The sequence below is a fragment of the Pseudophryne corroboree genome, chromosome 6, assembly GCF_028390025.1.
Source record: "Pseudophryne corroboree isolate aPseCor3 chromosome 6, aPseCor3.hap2, whole genome shotgun sequence".
NCBI classification, from domain to species: Eukaryota; Metazoa; Chordata; class Amphibia; order Anura; family Myobatrachidae; genus Pseudophryne; species Pseudophryne corroboree.
In genome coordinates this window covers 260,328,683-260,349,937 of record NC_086449.1, presented here as the reverse complement: position 1 = coordinate 260,349,937, position 21,255 = coordinate 260,328,683, and the positions used below count along the sequence as shown (strand labels likewise).

General features: G+C 45.7%; 1 protein-coding gene across 1 annotated transcript in view; it reads left to right on the top strand.

The window, feature by feature from the left end:
- Positions 1-21,255, top strand: part of EFL1 (elongation factor like GTPase 1) — a 651,720-nt gene that overhangs the window by 111,885 nt on the left and 518,580 nt on the right. The window contains exon 11 of the mRNA XM_063925942.1: positions 5,463-5,585. Within this exon, the coding sequence (XP_063782012.1) occupies positions 5,463-5,585 (123 nt within the window). The remainder of the gene's footprint in view (positions 1-5,462; positions 5,586-21,255) is intronic.

Genomic DNA, 21,255 nt, shown 5'->3' with positions numbered 1-21,255 from the left:
GCTGCCGCCGCGTGGTCAGATAAACTGTCAGAAAATATTGACACACTAGACAGAGACACGATCCTGCTAACCATAGACCATATCAAAGACTCAGTCTTATATATGAGAGATGCACAGAGGGAAATCTGCCGGCTGGCATCTAAAGTAAGTGCATTGTCCATTTCTGCTAGGAGAGGCTCATGGAAGTTTTGCCTTATAAGGGTGAGGAATTATTTGGGGATGGTCTCTCGGACCTAGTTTCCACAGCAACGTCTGGGAAGTCAGCATTTTTACCCCATGTCCCCTCACAGCCTAAGAAGGCGCCGTTTTATCAGGTTCAGTCCTTTCGGACCCAGAAAAACAAGCGTGGAAAAGGCGGGTCTTTTCTGTCCAGAGGCAGATGTAGGGGAAAAAGGCTGCAACAAACAGCAGGTTCCCAGGAGCAAAAGTCCTCCCCCGCTTCTTCTTCCAAGTCCGCCGCATGACGGTGGGGCTCCACAGGCGGAGCCAGGTACGGTGGGGGGCCGCCTCAAGAATTTCAGCGATCAGTGGGCTCGCTCACAGGTGGATCCCTGGATCCTTCAAATAGTATCTCAGGGGTACAAACTGGAATTCGAGGCGTCTCCACCCCACCGGTTCCTAAAATCTGCCTTGCCGATTGCTCCCTCAGACAGGGAGGCGGTGCTAGCGGCAATTCACAAGCTGTATTCCCAGCAGGTGATAATCAAGGTACCCCTACTTCAACAAGGCCGGGGTTACTATTCCACACTATTTGTGGTGCCGAAACCGGACGGTTCGGTGAGACCCATTTTAAATTTGAAATCCTTGAACACATACATAAAAAAAATTCAAGTTCAAGATGGAATCGCTCAGGGCGGTTATTGCAAGCCTGGACGAGGGGGATTACATGGTATCCCTGGACATCAAGGATGCTTACTTGCATGTCCCCATTTACCATCCTCACCAGGAGTACCTCAGATTTGTGGTACATGATTGCCATTACCAATTCCAGACGCTGCCGTTTGGACTGTCCACGGCACCGAGGGTATTTACCAAGGTTATGGCGGAAATGATGATACTCCTTCGAAAAAAGGGAGTTTTAATTATCCCGTACTTGGACGATCTCCTAATAAAGGCGAGATCCAAGGAACAGTTGTTGGTGGGAGTAGCACTATCTCAGGAAGTGCTGCACCAGCACGGCTGGATTCTGAATATCACAAAGTCACAGCTGGTTCCGACGACACGGCTACTGTTCCTGGGTATGATCCTGGATACAGTCCAGAAAAAAGTGTTTCTCCCGGAGGAGAAAGCCAGGGAGTTGTCATCTCTAGTCAGAGACCTCCTGAAACCAAAACAGGTATCGGTGCATCACTGCACGCGGGTCCTGGGAAAGATGGTAGCTTCTTACGAAGCAATTCCCTTCGGCAGGTTCCATGCCAGAATCTTTCAGTGGGACCTATTGGACAAATGGTCCGGATCGCATCTTCCGATGCATCGCTTAATAACCCTGTCTCCAAGAACCAGGGTGTCTCTACTGTGGTGGCTGCAGAGTGCCCATCTTCTGGAGGGCCGCAGGTTCGGCATACAGGACTGGGTCCTGGTGACCACGGATGCCAGCCTTCGAGGCTGGGGGACAGTCACACGGGGAAGAAACTTCCAAGGACTATGGTCGAGTCAGGAGACTTCCCTTCACATAAATATTCTGGAACTAAGGGCCATTTACAATGCCCTAAGTCAAGCAAAATCCCTGCTCCTACACCAGCCGGTGCTGATCCAGTCAGACAACATCACGGCAGTCGCCCATGTAAATCGACAGGGAGGCACAAGAAGCAGGATGGCAATGGCAGAAGCCACAAGAATTCTCCGATGGGCGGAGAATCATGTACTAGCACTGTCAGCAGTGTTCATTCCGGGAGTGGACAACTGGGAAGCAGACTTCCTCAGCAGACACGACCTCCACCCGGGAGAGTGGGGACTTCATCCAGAAGTCTTCCAGATGCTGGTAAACCGTTGGGAAAAACCACAGGTGGACATGATGGCGTCCCGCCTCAAAAGGGTATTCCGGTGGAAGTCATTCCTACGCTTATTAAAGCCAGGAAAGATGTTACGGCAAAGCATTATCACCGCATATGGCGGAAATATGTTGCATGGTGCGAGGCCAAAAAGGCCCCAACAGAGGAATTTCAACTAGGTCGATTTCTGCATTTCCTGCAAGCAGGAGTGAATATGGGCCTAAAACTAGGCTCCATTAAAGTACAGATCTCGGCTCTGTCGATTTTCTTTCAAAAAGAACTAGCTTCAGTACCTGAAGTTCAGACATTTGTGAAAGGAGTGCTGCATATTCAGCCCCCGTTTGTGCCTCCTGTGGCACCTTGGGATCTCAACGTGGTGTTGAGTTTCTTAAAATCACATTGGTTTGAGCCACTAAAAACCGTGGATCTAAAATATCTCACGTGGAAAGTGGTCATGTTATTGGCCTTGGCTTCAGCCAGGCGAGTGTCAGAATTGGCGGCTTTATCATGTAAAAGCCCTTATCTGATTTTCCATATGGATAGGGCAGAATTGAGGACTCGTCCCCAGTTTCTCCCTAAGGTGGTGTCAGCGTTTCACCTGAACCAGCCTATTGTGGTGCCTGCGGCTACTAGGGATTTGGAGGACTCCAAGTTGCTAGACGTTGTCAGGGCCCTGAAAATATGTTTCCAGGACGGCTGGAGTCAGAAAATCTGACTCGCTGTTTATCCTGTATGCACCCAACAAGCTGGGTGCTCCTGCTTCTAAGCAGACTATTGCTCGCTGGATTTGTAGTACAATTCAGCTTGCACATTCTGTGGCAGGCCTGCCACAGCCAAAATCTGTAAATGCCCATTCCACAAGGAAGGTGGGCTCATCTTGGGCGGCTGCCCGAGGGGTCTCGTCTTTACAACTTTGCCGAGCAGCTACTTGGTCAGGGGCAAACACGTTTGCAAAATTCTACAAATTTGATACCCTGGCTGAGGAGGACCTGGAGTTCTCTCATTCGGTGCTGCAGAGTCATCCGCACTCTCCCGCCCGTTTGGGAGCTTTGGTATAATCCCCATGGTCCTTACGGAGTTCCCAGCATCACTAGGACGTCAGAGAAAATAAGAATTTACTCACCGGTAATTCTATTTCTCGTAGTCCGTAGTGGATGCTGGGCGCCCATCCCAAGTGCGGATTGTCTGCAATACTTGTAAATAGTTATTGCTAACTAAAGGGTTATTGTTGAGCCATCTGTTGAGAGGCTCAGTTGTTTTCATACTGTCAAACTGGATATAGTATCACGAGTTGTACGGTGTGATGGGTGTGGCTGGTATGAGTCTTACCCGGGATTCAAAATCCTTCCTTATTATGTCAGCTCGTCCGGGCACAGTGTCCTAACTGAGGCTTGGAGGAGGGTCAGTGCACACCAGGTAGTCATAAATCTTTCTAGAGTGCCCAGCCTCCATTGAAGCCCGCTATTCCCAATGGTCCTTACGGAGTTCCCAGCATCCACTACGGACTACGAGAAATAGAATTACCGGTGAGTAAATTCTTATTTTTTGTGTGACAGGAGTTGGATCCTGTCTTTATACTAAATCATACTGCTTGATGATCACTGGATCCCAGGTGCTCACCCATATATATGTCTGATATCCTGTCACCATTTGTGAGAATTAAATCTAATATTGAGTCTTTGCGAGTGGGCTCCCAATTGCTTGAGAGCTGCTTCCTGTAAGGAATTTAGAAATTTGCCACTTGTAGCTGAACTTGCAAAAGCCCCCTCCCAATTTACATCAGGTAAATTAAGGTCTCCCATGATTATGACTAATCCCTTTAAAGCCATTTTAGTGATGTCCATCAATAGGTTCCTGTCCAAATCCTGCACCTGGCCTGGTGGTCTATAGATCACCCCAATGCGAATAATGTCCTTCTCCCCGGTTTCTATGGTGACCCAAAGGGCCTCAGTTTTGTCTTCTTTGTATTAAAGTAGCATTTATGCTTTTCTTCACATACATTGCTACCCCTCCTCCTATTTTTCCCATTCTATCCTTCTTAAATAAATTGTATCCTGGTATAGCTATGTCCCAGTCATGATCCTCATTGCCCCATGAATCTGTAATTGCCACAATGTCCAGGTTATCCCTTGACATTATTGCAATTAGCTCTGGAATTTTGTCTCCTAAGCTCCTAGCATTTGCACACAAAGCTTTAAGAATTTTGTCTGTGCATCTGTTATTAATAGCCATGTCCAGACAGTACAAAATAAATGACAAGTTTATAGTTGAAATTACCTGTTTGGTGGTGATGCTCAGTGTTTGATATTTGTGTTTTTTTAACTAATCAGGAATCACACTCTGTCTTTTACACCACGACTACACCTCACTAAATATAAAGATATAGTACACCTGACCACAGTGGCCAAATGATGTAATGCAGTGCGAGACGGCCGGAGCTCCGAGATTCCGGTTGAATATTTCCAAGGCAAAACCAGGTTGCCTCTGCCTTGTAAATAATTGCTGCTTTAAAAAAAGACATTTGAGTTTGGCCTAAATCTCTGAGCTCCGGCTGTCTCGTACTGCATTACATCCGGCCCTATGTGCAAGTATTGTTTCAGTGGTTCTGTACTTAAAGAGGTTTATAGTTGATGTTTTTATTAATGTGTGCTTTCCATTAATAATGTTTCTGTGTGCTCCCTGTAGTTCTAATGTGAGTATTGTGGCTTTTGCTTGTTGTGCTGGTGTTAATAACTTCAGTGTTTTTCCAGCTCAGTCCACATTAAATAGGTTTGCACTTTACTGTAGCTCTAATTTATGTGTTCACCCGTAACCTCTATGGTGCAGGCTGGTGTGTGCCAGTTACAAGTAACTACTACCTAATTTGAACTAGAATATCTTGGCTGCTGCAGCGGCCAACAAAGGCTAGACACGTTTTCTCTCTATATTTTGGCAGAGTGGATTTTCTGCACTTATCTAGAGAATGAATGATAGAAGTCTGTGTTAACAGCTGGTGTTATTAAAATATAAATTCACTGCCACTAAATCCTAGCACAATGCCAATCCACAGTCTGGATATACTGCAGCTACTGCCAGGCCATTTCCGTAATTAAACTGTTACTTTCTTTAGCTTATTTCTTCTCTGTACTACCCCATTTTGTTTCTATTATTACTGTTTATATTACATTTTAAACATATTTTGGCTTGCATACTCCTACGAGCACTGCCACACTGGAGACATTTTTTGGTAAAATCTATAGCACTTTCATATATTAAAATCTCTAATACAATATCGGTGTTCTATTCTATTTTAGGATATTTAAGTTTTATAGATTATATCAAAACATTCTTACTGATTGCAATAGTGCATTTAAGGGTCCATAAATCATGTGCATGGGTAGAGCCCTTGGAGTGGAGTTTGGATAACTGTTATGCCCCCTTGTAGTAATGGCATACGTGGCTTGCTATATTATCCTTTACCATTCCTGTAAGACATGGTGTGCAGGAAGCTTCCCAGCCCCCTGGATAACTCTGCGGAGAGAGTGGAAAAGCTGCTGTGCCCTGGTTCTCGACGCTTTGATTCCTTACCTCCACAGACGCAACATCTCAAAGACGGTGAGTAATCTTAATGTAAATTGTCCTCTTCCATTGTGCATCTTTATCAGTTCCCTTTAAATGCAAAGTTAAAACTTGTGGGTATTGGTTTTTCAGTACAGAATGCAGTTGACCCATTTCTTGGGCAATAATGTAAGGTAAAATATCTGCTTTGCCTTCACTGGCGGTGACCCACTTGGCCAGTTAGCTACGCTACATGGTTAAATGTTTGGTTGACTTCCAATGCATTTTTCTTTTAGGTTTATTTTCTACATCTGTTATCTTTTTTGAGACTTAGGGCCTAATTCAGATCTGATCGCAGCAGCAAATTTGTTAGCAAATGGGCAAAACCATGTGCACTGCAGGGGGGACATATGTAACATGTGCGGAGAGAGTTAGATTTGGGTGTGTTATATTGTTTCTGTGCAGGGTAAATACTGGCTGCTTTATTTTTACACTGCAATTTAGATTTCAGTTTGAACACCCCACCCAAATCTAACACTCTCTGCACATGTTATATCTGCACCCCCTGCAGTGCACATGGTTTTGCCAAATTTGCTAATAAATTTGCTACTGCAATCAGATCTGAATTAGGACCATAGTTCCTAAAATACTTAAAGGGGTATATTCAATTGAAGTCGAAAGCTGCCATCTGTCGAAAAGACGGCAGTTTTAGTTTTTTTTTTAGGTCGGAAGGGGTTCCGACCTATTCAATATAACCCAAAATTATACGACAAGTCGAGGAATTCGACTTGTCAGAAAGCATGTGGATCGGCGGAATAGCTGTTGATCCGCGAGCTTCTGTCGGAAACGGGGCCAAAATCCGACAGGTTTTGGCCCCCTTTCCGACCATCTCAGTCCGACTTTAAAAAAAAGTCGGATTGAGATGAGGTACATGAGGGAGCTGAGAGGAGGAGACAGGGGAGAGCCGCGGGGAGACGGGAGAGAGCAGCGTTAAGGCAGCGGCTCCAGCAATCGTAGCTGGAGGATGTGTCACAGCCGCCTCTCACAGCAGCATCCACCCGGCTCCAGCAAGCGGGACCTCGCTGCTGTAGCGCGGCTCTCCCCCGTCTCGGCTCCCTCATCTCAATTTGACTTTTTTTAAAGTCGGATTGAGATGACATTGAATAGCCCTTGTCTGATCCATTCCGACAAATGCATGTCAGAATGGATCCGACTTCAATTGAATATGCCCCTTTGTCTTTTTTTTTCTTTTTTTTTTTTTTTCTTCTTCCCTAAGTTCGTATTTACCACTACCTGTGTTTGAGGGGGATGCAATCAATTTGACTGCTGTCGGGATCCCGGCAGTCAGTATACAGAGCCGGAATCTTGACAGCCGTCAATGCTGACAGCCGGTATCCCACTGCACAGGTGCTATTCCCACTCATGGGTGTCCACGACTCCCAAAGGGTGAGAAAAGAGCCTGTGGCGCTCGCCCTGCTGCTGGCATTCTGGTGGGCGGGATGCTGCTGTCGGGATCTTGTATGTATGTATGTACTGTATGTAACCCGTTTGAGGCATACAGCTATGTTTCATGAAGGGAAAACATATCTTTTATTGTTAAAGTGTTGCCTTAATGTTGTCATTGATTAGCAATTAGCATTCTCATATTGGTGCAGGACAAAAATTCTTGCTTCCTATTTGTGTAGGGAACTAGTTTACTGAAAGGGAACGTACACATTTAACAGAATGGCTGGCTGTGATTCCGCTCTACCTCTGTGCAGAACGCCTCTTGGACTGATGTAACCGTTTTGGTGCATTGATCATTAGGGTGACTATAAGTCACTAGCAGTTCCAGCACCTTGTTTTTTCTTGCTAGTGCTGCTGATTTATTTATTACAACCACTGATACTGCTGCCTATTAAGCAGCCTGTAAAGCGAGTTATGGGTAAAAATGGAGTAGTATAATGCCTCCCATGCATCAACGGCCGCAATTCCCTAACCCGCTGGCACTGCTGATCCGCCAAGTAGATCTGGCGATCAGGGTCCAGCAATTATCGGTGATCTGTCGGGGAATCAGACAAATGAAACATGTTTTTTTTTTTAAATGCCTGTTTACCTGACCCAGCATTTGTGAATCGTTATATTGCAGCAATTTATTGCTGATGTATCAGGGCCAGAGGTTGATCTTTGCCTATTGCTACAGGATATGCAAAAATGTTTAGCCCCCGTACATCAGCAATAAATTGCTGCAATGTTCCAATCCCCCAACAGCCGTATCGGGCAGCAGCAGCGATCGCAGTCTGAATCCTTTAGTGAATCGCGCATGTGCAGTGGCCGCACTGCTTGTGCGCACCCCGGGAGCCCAGTGAGATGCTTAAAGCATATCAGGGCTGCGATCGCCTCTGCCTGATTAACAGGCAGAGGCGGTCGCGGGGCGGGAGGGGGCGTGTCCACTGCATTAAAACGCTGTTGGTGGGGCACGGTCTGGACAACACAGGCGTCTCCGGACTCTTGTGGGGGTGGGCCGCGGTGGCTGCGTGACGTCACATGCAGCCATTGCGACCCAGGATGCGGCGAGTAGTGGCCTGCCAGCGCGCAGGAGCTGTGCTGGCAGGGAGCTACTCAACGGGAGCAAAAGCATTTTCCGTGGTGCTTTTACACCCTTGCGGGGGAGTAGGGCCAGACATGCGGAGCGGACTAGCCCTGTGCTGGGCGTCCTCCCGCATGTCTGAGAAACTAATCGTAGACGTGCTACTGATCGTAGATGTGCTAAATTTAGCACATCTACAATCAGATCTGAATTAACCCCTAGGACAGGTGTAGGTAAAGGGTGCTGTTTGCTCTCTAGGGAACACAGTATTTGGATGCTTGGTGTTTAAGGATTCCTAATGTAACTCAATTTTCTTGCTTTTCTGCATCATACCCTATACTCTCTAAAATGGGAGGCATTTGATATATCCTGGCTGCTGGGATCCCGGCGCATAGCATACCGGCGCCGAAATCACGACAGCCGGCATACCAACAACTTTTCTCCCTCTTGGGGGGTCCATGGCACCCCTGGAGGGAGAATAAATAGCGTGGCGAGCACAGCGAGTCCACAAGGGGCTCTTTTGCGCTCACCTCGCTGCTGGCATGCTGGTGGTCGGGATCCTGGCGCCGGCATAACGTAGTAGACCCCTCTAAAATGGCTCTCATACAGTCTAGTCCCTGCAATACGCAGAGTGCAGTATAAATCGAGGGATTTTGGGAAAACCCTCTTACTCCTTAAAATGTGTGGAACTTAATATTGCTGAGGGCAAGGTTTTTTTGGTAAATGTAATCCATTTTGGGCAATGTAGATGGGAAAAGATACAGAATTAATCAGAAAACTAGCATTTTGCATTTCCTGTTATTTTGGGATGCCTTTAAAACGTACATTAGGGCTGCAAACTACTGATTAGACACCCTAAAGAAATCATCTTCTAAATATGAACGTGAGCTGAAAAAATGTGTTGATTTAGAATCTTCCTACATTAGTACCCCTTTCTAGGTGTAAATTACTCTTCTGTTAACATACCCTAGCTGCTTACACAGTTGTTTCAGCATTTTAAGATACCTATACTGTATAGCAATAGTTAAGCAATTTCTAAAGTCTGACATACAGTAGCTAAACTTTTTTTTTACAATATTGTGAAACACTATCGAACATATTTATTAATATTATGTTTACTAAAATGTGTAATTCGTTTTTTTCACACCTGTTTCACATAATTGTAATATCCCCTAAATGTACTAAATGGCAATTAGAGGAGAATTCACAAAATTCTCCTCCGAGCCCTTGAATTATTTTTTTTCATATCACATTTCCTATACTTATATGGGAACTGTGATATGCCCAAATTTACTAGAATGTAATTGTAAAAAAATACCGGAGGGAGCCCTGTGATAATAACGCTATCTCCAGATAGCTTTAATAGGACTTCCCCTTTTCCCCTGCATGCTGTCAATGAGGGCTGATGTTTGAGATGCAACCTGAGATCAGCTATGTATGTATGTATGTATGTATGTATGTATGTATGTATGTATGTATATATGTATAAATAGACCACAGGCTGATCACTAAAAAAAAAAAGAAGAAGAAAATAATAAAAGAAAACTTAACTATACGCGCTGCAGTGCGATTCTGTGCCCGGCTCCTTCTCTTTGTACCCACGATCGGCTTATGCTGTGGAACTCTCACTTTACAACACTGATGCTGGCCAGGAGTTTACAGCAGCGTCTGACCAGGATACACATAGAGAAGAAGCTAGACACCTATCAGTGAAGCAGTTAAGTGCTAGCTCAGCGGGGGATGCCGCAGGGGTTGCGAGAGGGTAACACACAGAAAAATACCCTGAGAATTGTGATGAGAGGATTCGCAGGAACAGAGCTTTCTTGCAAACTCTGTCCCTGCATTACATTATTGATACATACGTGTGATATATTAATTAATCGCATTGCGGATTTTGCGCCCCCCACTTCGCCACCGACATTCAGACCGCTGGGATCCCAGCCGCCGGTAACGCCTACCCATCCCCATGGTTTTGAGACCAAACATTTTTAATTATGAGCATAAAATTGGATTGTATGCTGAAGATTTGCTGCTTTTTTATCGACTACAAAGGGCTCTTTGGCCACTGTGTTGCAGATTTTAAGCAAGTAGGCCCATTATATTGCGTAAAAATAAATTGGTATTACACATTCTCCCTTTAGGTTGCTCCATTGGTTCGCGTGGTGTGTGGGTTCCCCTTGAATGGACCTCATATTATTATAAATATTTGAGTATCTACCAACCCCGTTGACTACCTAACGTTAAAAGCATGTTCACTTTTTTGAAAGCAAAGATACACAATTTTTGAAGCTTCAATTATCTGTAATAGGGAAGATTATAGAGGCACATTTTTCTTTAGTTCCCCTGGTAAAGGTGTACTGCAAGGATAATCATTTTATATCTGCTACGTTTAGCTGTTTTCGGTTTCTTTCTCTATTATATTTGGTCTTTGATTTAGATTTGGTCCATGCATTGTCATATGGCATGTAAATGTTTTATAAATATGTGTACTTTGGTTTATGTATATAACAGAAATGTAAAACCTTTTTGTAAACCACATATAAAGAGACTACACTGACTCTTAAGCTGGGAATACACTTTAAAGACTGATCCGCCAACATAGCAGATGATTCTGGTAAGCATATACACTTACTGATTGGCTATGCGATATATGTCTGGCCAGACATCACTCCTGAGCGGGCATTTAAATATGTCTGCCCAGTTGTTATGTCCTTGTCGACGGTTCCTGCGGCCAGCATATGGGTCGGTTAGCTTGTTATCTGTACACACTGGCAGATGTACAGCTATATCTGCATCTGCCATGCTGCAGGGCCGACGCAATACGTCTGTGAATGACGCAGTTCAGACATATCTGGTGTACATACTGTACTTAGCAATACAGTATATTGTTTGTTGGCTATTACAAGTGTAAGATTGTCAATCCTTACAACAGCTGCTGATCTGTTATTGGCAGATAGGTAATTTTGATTAATTGCTATTACATATAAATTATACACAGGTAGGGAACAAAAAATGGAAACGCGAACATATAGCCATTTGCAGATAGTGTGACACTGAGTCTACCAAAGTCGGGGATTTTGCAGCAGCATTCTTCCACAAAAAGGCAGATAAATTGTTAACCTGGTTGACAATGTTTGAAAAGACTGCCTTGTGTGTGTCTAATCCATGGTCCAGCCGCATGTGGATGAGGGAACCGCACTGGCTCACATGAGGAGAGTAGCGGAGTATACTGCACTAAGGATTTCTTCATCTACATATGATCTACAATAAGAGGATATTTACTACATTTAGAGATAAGCCTTTCATTTTTTTTGTTTGCCATTGATTGGTTAATTTTGCACTTTAGTATATATTTTTGCACATATTCAACACGTATCACTTTGTGTGTATTCCTCACACTTTGATTTATTACACTATTGTAGTTAATTTTTTTTCCCCCTTGAAGAGCATCACTAACCCTCTCAAGGAAGTCCAACGAAGATTTACAGATAAGCCAATTTAGGATTACATTTTGGTATGCACATTATATGAAAGATTCATTTGTTATACACCAGTAGGTGAATGTTTTCTTCATTTTGTGCATCCAAACAAAACTTTTATTGGGATTCCTACCATTTATTTGCAGATAAACTCTCGCCGTCTTCTTATAGGTGTGTTCACCATACATTTGATTTACTATTAATCTGTTTGTAATGCTGACATACTGTGCAACATTACTCTCAAACGGTGAGCTGTTGGGACCTGTGGTAATTACCTATCTAGCCTCAAAATATTTATCTAATGTGTGTGTTAAATATATATATTTTTTTAATGTGTATGTGCAACCAACAAACGAACCCTAGTATGTAAGTGTGGACATGATGTAGGCAATATAGGGGTCTATTTGCTAAGTCTTGGGTACAGATAAAGTGGACGGAGATAAAATACCAACTAACTAGCTCCTAACTGCCTGTAACAGCAGATTGGCTGGTACCTTACCTCCATCCACTTTATCTCCATCCAAGGCTTAGTAAATAGACCCCATAGATTGTAAGCTCCACTTGGGCCAGGGACTGATGTGAATGGCTAAACACTCATTGTAAAGCGCTGTATAATATGTAAACCTTATATAAAAATTTTTTACTAAATTATATATGTGCAGCTGCACTTAAAGTACAATCTGAGCTAAATTGCCCATAGGGATGGTCAGTAACAGGATGGACCATGCACCAAAACCAGAGCACAGCTGTTTTTGTGAGTAGTCTATTCTCTCTTGACCAAGCTTCTGAGACCTACAACTGGCTACCATAGAAGTCTCTAGGGGCACGTCTGTTCATGGTATGACTTACATGCTCTCGCTAGGCCATGGATGTGTAACCTTTCGCATCCATTCTGCTCTTGCAGTTCAAATGTAATCGAGACATTACTAAGTTCCATGAATTGTTTATCAGAGTGTACATAGAACTTGTCCTAGTACAAAGGTCTTGTCTTCTGACCTGTGAATGTATTTATGTGCTTGCACCATTATGATTTATTGGAACATAGACTGGTTTCGGCACAGCATTGCTTCCCTGAGAATTACCTGTATTTCTGCAGCGGGGTACACTGGTTTTCCACTGGGAATAACATCGGGGTGTAGAGTTGGATCTTGATCCAAGGCACCAACAGGCTAGAGCTTTGACTGTTCCCAGGATGCACTGCACCGCCTCCTCTACATCCCCACTTCCAGGCACTGGTGCTCAGTTTGTAAGTTGGTGCCTGCAGAGAAGGCAGCTAACCAGGGCCGGTTCTAGCCCTTGTGGCACCCCGGGCGAAAATAGGGGCGTAGCTTCATAAAGGGGCGGGGTCAGGTATGCCCCCTGTAGAGTTGTTCCCCCGTTTGTGCCCCCTGTAGAGTTGTGCCCCGTTTGCACTGCTTACAATTTTTTTTTAATAATAATTAATTAATACTCACCATCCCCGCTCCTGATTTCCGACCGCTGCTTACCTCCATCTCCGGCTGCCGGCGCTGCTCATCTGACGTCTCAGCATAGACACTAGAGTAGAGATGTGCACTTGAAATTTTTCGGGTTTTGTGTTTTGGTTTTGGATTCGGTTCCGCGGCCGTGTTTTGGGTTCGACCGCGTTTTGGCAAAACCTCACCAAATTTTTTTTGTCGGATTCGGGTGTGTTTTGGATTCGGGTGTTTTTTTCAAAAAACACTAAAAAACAGCTTAAATCATAGAATTTGGGGGTCATTTTGACCCCAAAGTATTATTAACCTCAAAAACCATAATTTCCACTCATTTTCAGTCTATTCTGAATACCTCACACCTCACAATATTATTTTTAGTCCTAAAATTTGCACCGAGGTCGCTGGATGATTAAGCTAAGCGACCCTAGTGGCCGACACAAACACCTGGCCCATCTAGGAGTGGCACTGCAGTGTCACGCAGGATGGCCCTTCCAAAAAACACTCCCCAAACAGCACATGACGCAAAGAAAAAAAGAGGCGCAATGAGGTAGCTGTGTGAGTAAGATAAGCGACCCTAGTGGCCGACACAAACACCGGGCCCATCTAGGAGTGGCACTGCAGTGTCACGCAGGATGGCCCTTCCAAAAAACACTCCCCAAACAGCACATGACGCAAATAAAAATGAAAGAAAAAAGAGGTGCAAGATGGAATTGTCCTTGGGCCCTCCCACCCACCCTTATGTTGTATAAACAGGACATGCACACTTTAACCAACCCATCATTTCAGTGACAGGGCCTGCCACACGACTGTGACTGAAATGACGGGTTGGTTTGGACCCCCACCGAAAAAGAAGCAATTAATCTCTCCTTGCACAAACTGGCTCTACAGAGGCAAGATGTCCACCTCATCATCATCCTCCGATATATCACCGTGTACATCCCGCTCCTCACAGATTATCAATTCGTCCCCACTGGAATCCACCATCTCAGCTCCCTGTGTACTTTGTGGAGGCAATTGCTGCTGGTCAATGTCTCCACGGAGGAATTGATTATAATTCATTTTAATGAACATCATCTTCTCCACATTTTCTGGAAGTAACCTCGTACGCCGATTGCTGACAAGGTGAGCGGCGGCACTAAACACTCTTTCGGAGTACACACTTGTGGGAGGGCAACTTAGGTAGAATAAAGCCAGTTTGTGCAAGGGCCTCCAAATTGCCTCTTTTTCCTGCCAGTATAAGTACGGACTGTGTGACGTGCCTACTTGGATGCGGTCACTCATATAATCCTCCACCATTCTTTCAATGGTGAGAGAATCATATGCAGTGACAGTAGACGACATGTCCGTAATCGTTGTCAGGTCCTTCAGTCCGGACCAGATGTCAGCATCAGCAGTCGCTCCAGACTGCCCTGCATCACCGCCAGCGGGTGGGCTCGGAATTCTGAGCCTTTTCCTCGCACCCCCAGTTGCGGGAGAATGTGAAGGAGGAGATGTTGACAGGTCGCGTTCCGCTTGACTTGACAATTTTGTCACCAGCAGGTCTTTGAACCCCAGCAGACTTGTGTCTGCCGGAAAGAGAGAGCCAAGGTAGGTTTTAAATCTAGGATCGAGCACGGTGGCCAAAATGTAGTGCTCTGATTTCAACAGATTGACCACCCGTGAATCCTTGTTAAGCGAATTAAGGGCTCCATCCACAAGTCCCACATGCCTAGCGGAATCGCTCCCTTTTAGCTCCTCCTTCAATGCCTCCAGCTTCTTCTGCAAAAGCCTGATGAGGGGAATGACATGACTCAGGCTGGCAGTGTCTGAACTGACTTCACGTGTGGCAAGTTCAAAAGGTTGCAGAACCTTGCACAACGTTGAAATCATTCTCCACTGCGCTTGAGACAGGTACATTCCACCTCCTATATCGTGCTCAATTGTATAGGCTTGAATGGCCTTTTGCTGCTACTCCAACCTCTGAAGCATATATAGGGTTGAATTCCACCTCGTTACCACTTCTTGCTTCAGATGACGGCAGGGCAGGTTCAGGCGTTTTTGGTGGTGCTCCAGTCTTCTGTACGTGGTGCCTGTACGCCGAAAGTGTCCTGCAATTCTTCTGGCCAACGACAGCATCTCTTGCACGCCCCTGTCGTTTTTAAAAAAATTCTGCACCACCAAATTCAAGGTATGTGCAAAACATGGGACGTGCTGGAATTTGCCCATATTTAATGCACACACAATATTGCTGGCGTTGTCCGATGCCACAAATCCACAGGAGAGTCCAATTGGGGTAAGCCATTCCGCGATGATCTTCCTCAGTTGCCGTAAGAGGTTTTTAGCTGTGTGCGTATTCTTGAAACCGGTGATACAAAGCGTAGCCTGCCTAGGAAAGAGTTGGCGTTTGCGAGATGCTGCTACTGGTGCCGCCGCTGCTGTTCTTGCGGCGGGAGTCCATACATCTACCCAGTGGGCTGTCACAGTCATATAGTCCTGACCCTGCCCTGCTCCACTTGTCCACATGTCCGTGGTTAAGTGGACATTGGGTACAACTGCATTTTTTAGGACACTGGTGAGTCTTTTTCTGACGTCCGTGTACATTCTCGGTATCGCCTGCCTAGAGAAGTGGAACCTAGATGGTATTTGGTAACGGGGGCACACTACCTCAAGAAATTGTCTAGTTCCCTGTGAACGAACGGCGGATACCGGACGCACGTCTAACACCAACATAGTTGTCGAGGCCTCAGTTATCCGCTTTGCAACAGGATGACTGCTGTGATATTTCATCTTCCTCGCAAAGGACTGTTGTACAGTCAATTGCTTGGTGGAAGTAGTAAAAGTGGTCTTACGAGTACGACTTCCCCTCTGGGATGACCATCGACTCCCAGCAGCAACAACAGCAGCGCCAGCAGCAGTAGGCGTTACACGCAAGGATGCATCGGAGGAATCCCAGGCAGGAGAGGACTCGTCAGAATTGCCAGTGACATGGCCTGCAGGACTATTGGCATTCCTGGGGAAGGAGGAAATTGACACTGAGGGAGTTGGTGGGGTGGTTTGCGTGAGCTTGGTTACAAGAGGAAGGGATTTACTGGTCAGTGGACTGCTTCCGCTGTCGCCCAAAGTTTTTGAACTTGTCACTGGCTTATTATGAATGCGCTGCAGGTGACGTATAAGGGAGATTGTTCCGAGGTGGTTAACGTCCTTACCCCTACTTATTACAGCTTGACAAAGGCAACACACGGCTTGACAAATGTTGTCCGCATTTCTGTTGAAATACTTCCATACCGAAGAGCTGATTTTTTTGGTATTTTCACCAGGCATGTCAACGGCCATATTCCTCCCACAGACAACAGGTGTCTCCCCGGGTGCCTGACTTAAACAAACCACCTCACCATCAGAATCCTCCTTGTCAATTTCCTCCCCAGCGCCAGCAACACCCATATCCTCCTCATCCTGGTGTACTTCAACACTGACATCTTCAATCTGACTATCAGGAACTGGACTGCGGGTGCTTCTTCCAGCACTTGCAGGGGGCGTGCAAATGGTGGAAGGCGCATGCTCTTCACGTCCAGTGTTGGGAAGGTCAGGCATCGCAACCGACACAATTGGATTCTCCTTGTGGATTTGGGATTTCGAAGAACGCACCGTTCTTTGCGGTGCTTTTGCCAGCTTGAGTCTTTTCATTTTTCTAGCGAGAGGCTGAGTGCTTCCATCCTCATGTGAAGCTGAACCACTAGCCATGAACATAGGCCAGGGCCTCAGCCGTTCCTTGCCACTCCGTGTGGTAAATGGCATATTGGCAAGTTTACGCTTCTCCTCCGACAATTTTATTTTAGATTTTGGAGTCCTTTTTTTACTGATATTTGGTGTTTTGGATTTTACATGCTCTGTACTATGACATTGGGCATCGGCCTTGGCAGACGACGTTGCTGGCATTTCATCGTCTCGGCCATGACTAGTGGCAGCAGCTTCAGCACGAGGTGGAAGTGGATCTTGATCTTTCCCTAATTTTGGAACCTCAACATTTTTGTTCTCCATATTTTAATAGGCACAACTAAAAGGCACCTCAGGTAAACAATGGAGATGGATGGATACTAGTATACTTATGGATGGACGAGCGACTGCCGACACAGAGGTAGCTACAGCCGTGGACTACCGTACTGTTTCTGCTGCTAATATAGACTGGATGATAATGAGATGAAATTAATATATATATATATATATATATATATATATATATATATAATATCACTAGTACTGCAGCCGGACAGGTATATATATTTATTATGTAATGACTGATGACGGACCTGCTGGACACTGTCAGCTCAGCAGCACCGCAGACTGCTACAGTAAGCTACTATAGTAGTATGTATCAAGAAGAAAGAAAAAAAAAAACCACGGGTGGGTGGTATACAATTATATATATATTATATAAAATTATATATATATATATATATATATATATATATATATATATATATATATATATATATTAAACTGGTGGTGATTAATTAAACTGGTGGTCAGGTCACTGGTCACACTATCAGCAACTTGCAAGTAGTACTCCTAAGCAGACAATCACAATATATACTGGTGGGCAGTGTGGCACTCTGGCAGCAAAAGTGTGCACTGTTCGTTAAAATATGTACTCCTGCTCTCAGACTCTAACTGCTCCCCACTGTCTCCCCCACAAGTCAGATATACAGTCACACTATCACTTCAGCAAGTAGTAGTACTCCTCCTAATGCTCCCCAAAATTACTAAAGTAAATACTGTGTCTCTCTCTACTCTAGTCTCACTCTCTTCTCTATAAACGGAGAGGACGCCAGCCACGTCCTCTCCCTATCAATCTCAATGCACGTGTGAAAATGGCGGCGACGCGCGGCTCCTTATATAGAATCCGAGTCTCGCGAGAATCCGACAGCGGGATGCCGTTCGGGCGCGCTCGGGTTAACCGAGCAAGGCGGGAAGATCCGAGTCGCTCGGCCCCGTGTAAAAAAACCTGAAGTTCGGGCGGGTTCGGATTCCGAGGAACCGAACCCGCTCATCTCTACACTAGAGGTCAATTATGACCCCTATTGTCTATGTGGCGCTCCCACATTGCCGTGCGGTGCATCGCGCATCACACAGCTGTGACAGCACAGCACCGGGGGGCACCACCAGTAGCGGATATTGCTATGGCGGCGGCGCCCTCTGGAAGGCGATGCCCCGGGCAAAAATCCTGTGTGCCCGTAGCAAGATCCGCTACTACAGCTAACAGGGAGGGCTGGCTTTTCTGAGAAGAAAGAAGACTTCAGGTGCCGCAGCATAGGCACTTGATGCTTTATGTCATACTGACATATCGTGCAGTGGCTCCCTCACCTCCCCCAGCGGCGCTGTATTCTCCCGCGCCCTGGTTGCCGGGTACTTACAGCGGAGGAGCTCCATTCTTCTCAGGCACACACACCACCGCTGCTCTCGGGGATCGCGTGGCCGCACGATAGGAGGTAAGAGGGTCCCCCAGACGGGACCCGCTGAAATCACAATCCGGGACGTGATCTCCGTAGACGGACTGCGCTGCTGGCATGGACACTGTGGCCGTGCAGGGACCCCACTAGATCCACCAGGGCAAGGAGCACAGGTCGGATTTACTCAAATACGTTTATTACAGGCACCATAGTACCCGGTGGTGAAGTCCAGCAGAGGGGATAAGGCGCTGACCTGTAGCCCCGCCCCAGGCGCCATCTACAGCAGATGTTCCCTCCCTGGAGCTGCATCGCTCTCTCTCCCTCACTCCATGTCAACGTTTGGGCGCCATTACACAGAGCTGCGCTGATTCTGGAACTACTGGGCAATGTCTCCTCTGTAAAGCCGCCTGCCTCATCAGTGCTGTGCATTTACAGGACACTTAAGTATTCTACATGTTGTTTAGACAGCGTTATTTAAGAACAAGTGCATATCTGCAGGATTATTTAGTACAAGTATTCTGTGATGTAGTCCAGTGCAGTTTTATTGTTGTGTGTAATAATTTCTGCATTATACATGTGACTGTGTGTGCCTATAGCTGCTGTGTTGTTCCTATTCCGTGTATCTCGCACATATTGCTATCCCTATATTCTGTACCTTGAAGGGGGCTAAGTGCATCAGGGTCATATATATATATATATATATATAGTGTTCCACAGGATATACTATTTTGTATTTTTCTCTGGGTATTTCAGTCACCATATACCACTTAAATCCTCTGTCTGTGTTCTGTATTTGCAATCACACTCCACAGGTTTTTTTTGTCAGGTATTGTGTTTGGCTATATTGTACTGTTACGCCCTAAGGCTACATGTCCAAATAATGTCTGCTACAAAGGGCGGGAGATCCGTGGCTGATCCTGCGTCATGCAGTGCTGACACCGCGGATTTATCTGAGGAAAATATTCCAGCTGAGGGTCCAGGTACCGGGGGCTCTGTACCCCTCAGTCAGTCTGCAGCATCGGTGGTACAACGAGACCCACCTTGGGTTGCTTTTTCGAATTTACTGACTATGCTAGTAACGAGACTTACGCCCCCTGTGGGACCTCCTGTGCCATCACAATCACATATTGTCCCTGTCATAAATCCGCCATGGGCGGATGCTCTGTCGACTCAGTTACAGCAGTTAAATCAGTATTTGGTTAACCAAAAGCTTAACCATTGCCCTCCTAGGACCAAAGGGTTATCTAAGCGGACCATTTTTTCCTCACAATCCAGTCATGTTTTGGATACTTAATCCGATGAAGATGGGGAATGTACTGATCCATCAGACACTGATGCAGATGCTTCTGATGAGGAATCTACAACACAGGTTGAAGTTCACAACCTATCGGAGGCTATCAAACTAATTCTTCAGATTGATCACGAAACTGACCTTCCAGATACGTCTAAGAAACCTGATAAGTTCAAACGTTGGAAGGTTTCTAAATGAGTTTTGCCACATTCTGACCATTTAGTTGACATACTTCAGGAATCCTGGGAGTCTCCAGGAAACAAATTCTCCCTTTCTAAAAAGATGCTAGCTCGTTATCCCCTCTCTGCAGAGTTAAGTAAGAATTGGGAAACACCATCACCGGTGGACTCGCATGTAGCTCGTCATGAGGTGTCTTCTACTCTGCCTGTCACTACCGTCACCTCTCTGAAGGAACCGATGGATAAGCGTGTGGTGGGATGCTTGAAGTCTATTTACACTCTTGCAGGTGCCGTACATAGATCCACTATAGCAGCTTCTTGGGCTGCGAAAGGTATTGAAGCCTGGGTTCAAGCTGTTGAGGCAGAGCTACCTCTGAATTTTTCTGATAATGCCAGACAGTGTCTTTCATATATTACCACTGCCTCTCATTACATTCAGGAGGCGGCTTCTGATGCTGGTGTTCTGGCGGCCAAAGCGTCTACTACGTCCTTTCTGGCTCGCCAGATTCTGTGATTGCGGTCCTAGTCGGTGGATCTGGACTCTCAAAAGACCTTGGAGATTATCCCTTTTAAGGGAGACATACTGTTTTGGGGAAGATTTGAACAAGATTGTTGCTGACTTAGCGTCTTCTAAGACTGCATGTCTGCCAAGTACTAATCCTTTGGCTGCGAAGGCTAAAAGTACCTCCTTTCGTTCCTTTCAATCTCCAAGTAAAGCAAAGGGTCAGGCGTACCCGACACAGGCTCGCACTTTGAAAACCTCTAAGCCCAAACCTAAATGTTCTTGGGCTGCCCGTCGGCCTGCTTCCAAACCAGACAAGCCTGCTGCATGATGGGGCGGGCCTCCCCCTAGGGGACTCCAGGGTGGGAGGCTGATTTCTGCAGTTCGCCCAGTTATGGTTGCAAACCACTTCAGACGCCTGGGTAAGGGAAGTTATCACTCACGGATACGCCATCTCTTTGAAGACACGACCCCCTCACCGGTTTTGCTCGACAATTATCCCTTTGGATCTGTTAAAAGCAAAAACTCTACATTTGGTGGTACAATCCCTCCTGTACACAGGAGTGGTAGTGCCGGTGCCTCTGTCTCAGAGGGGCAGGGGGTACTATTCAACGCTGTTCCTAGTTCCGAAGCCAAATGGATCCTCCCAGCCATTCTCAACCTCATGAACAAATGAACATATCTGTGAAGGTATCCAAATTCCGTATGGAACTCTTCGCTCTATTGTTCTGGCTTTGGAGCCCAGGGACTATATGATATCCCTGGACATACAGGATGCTTACCTACACATACTTATTGCCATGTCACATCAGCGGTATCTGCGGTAT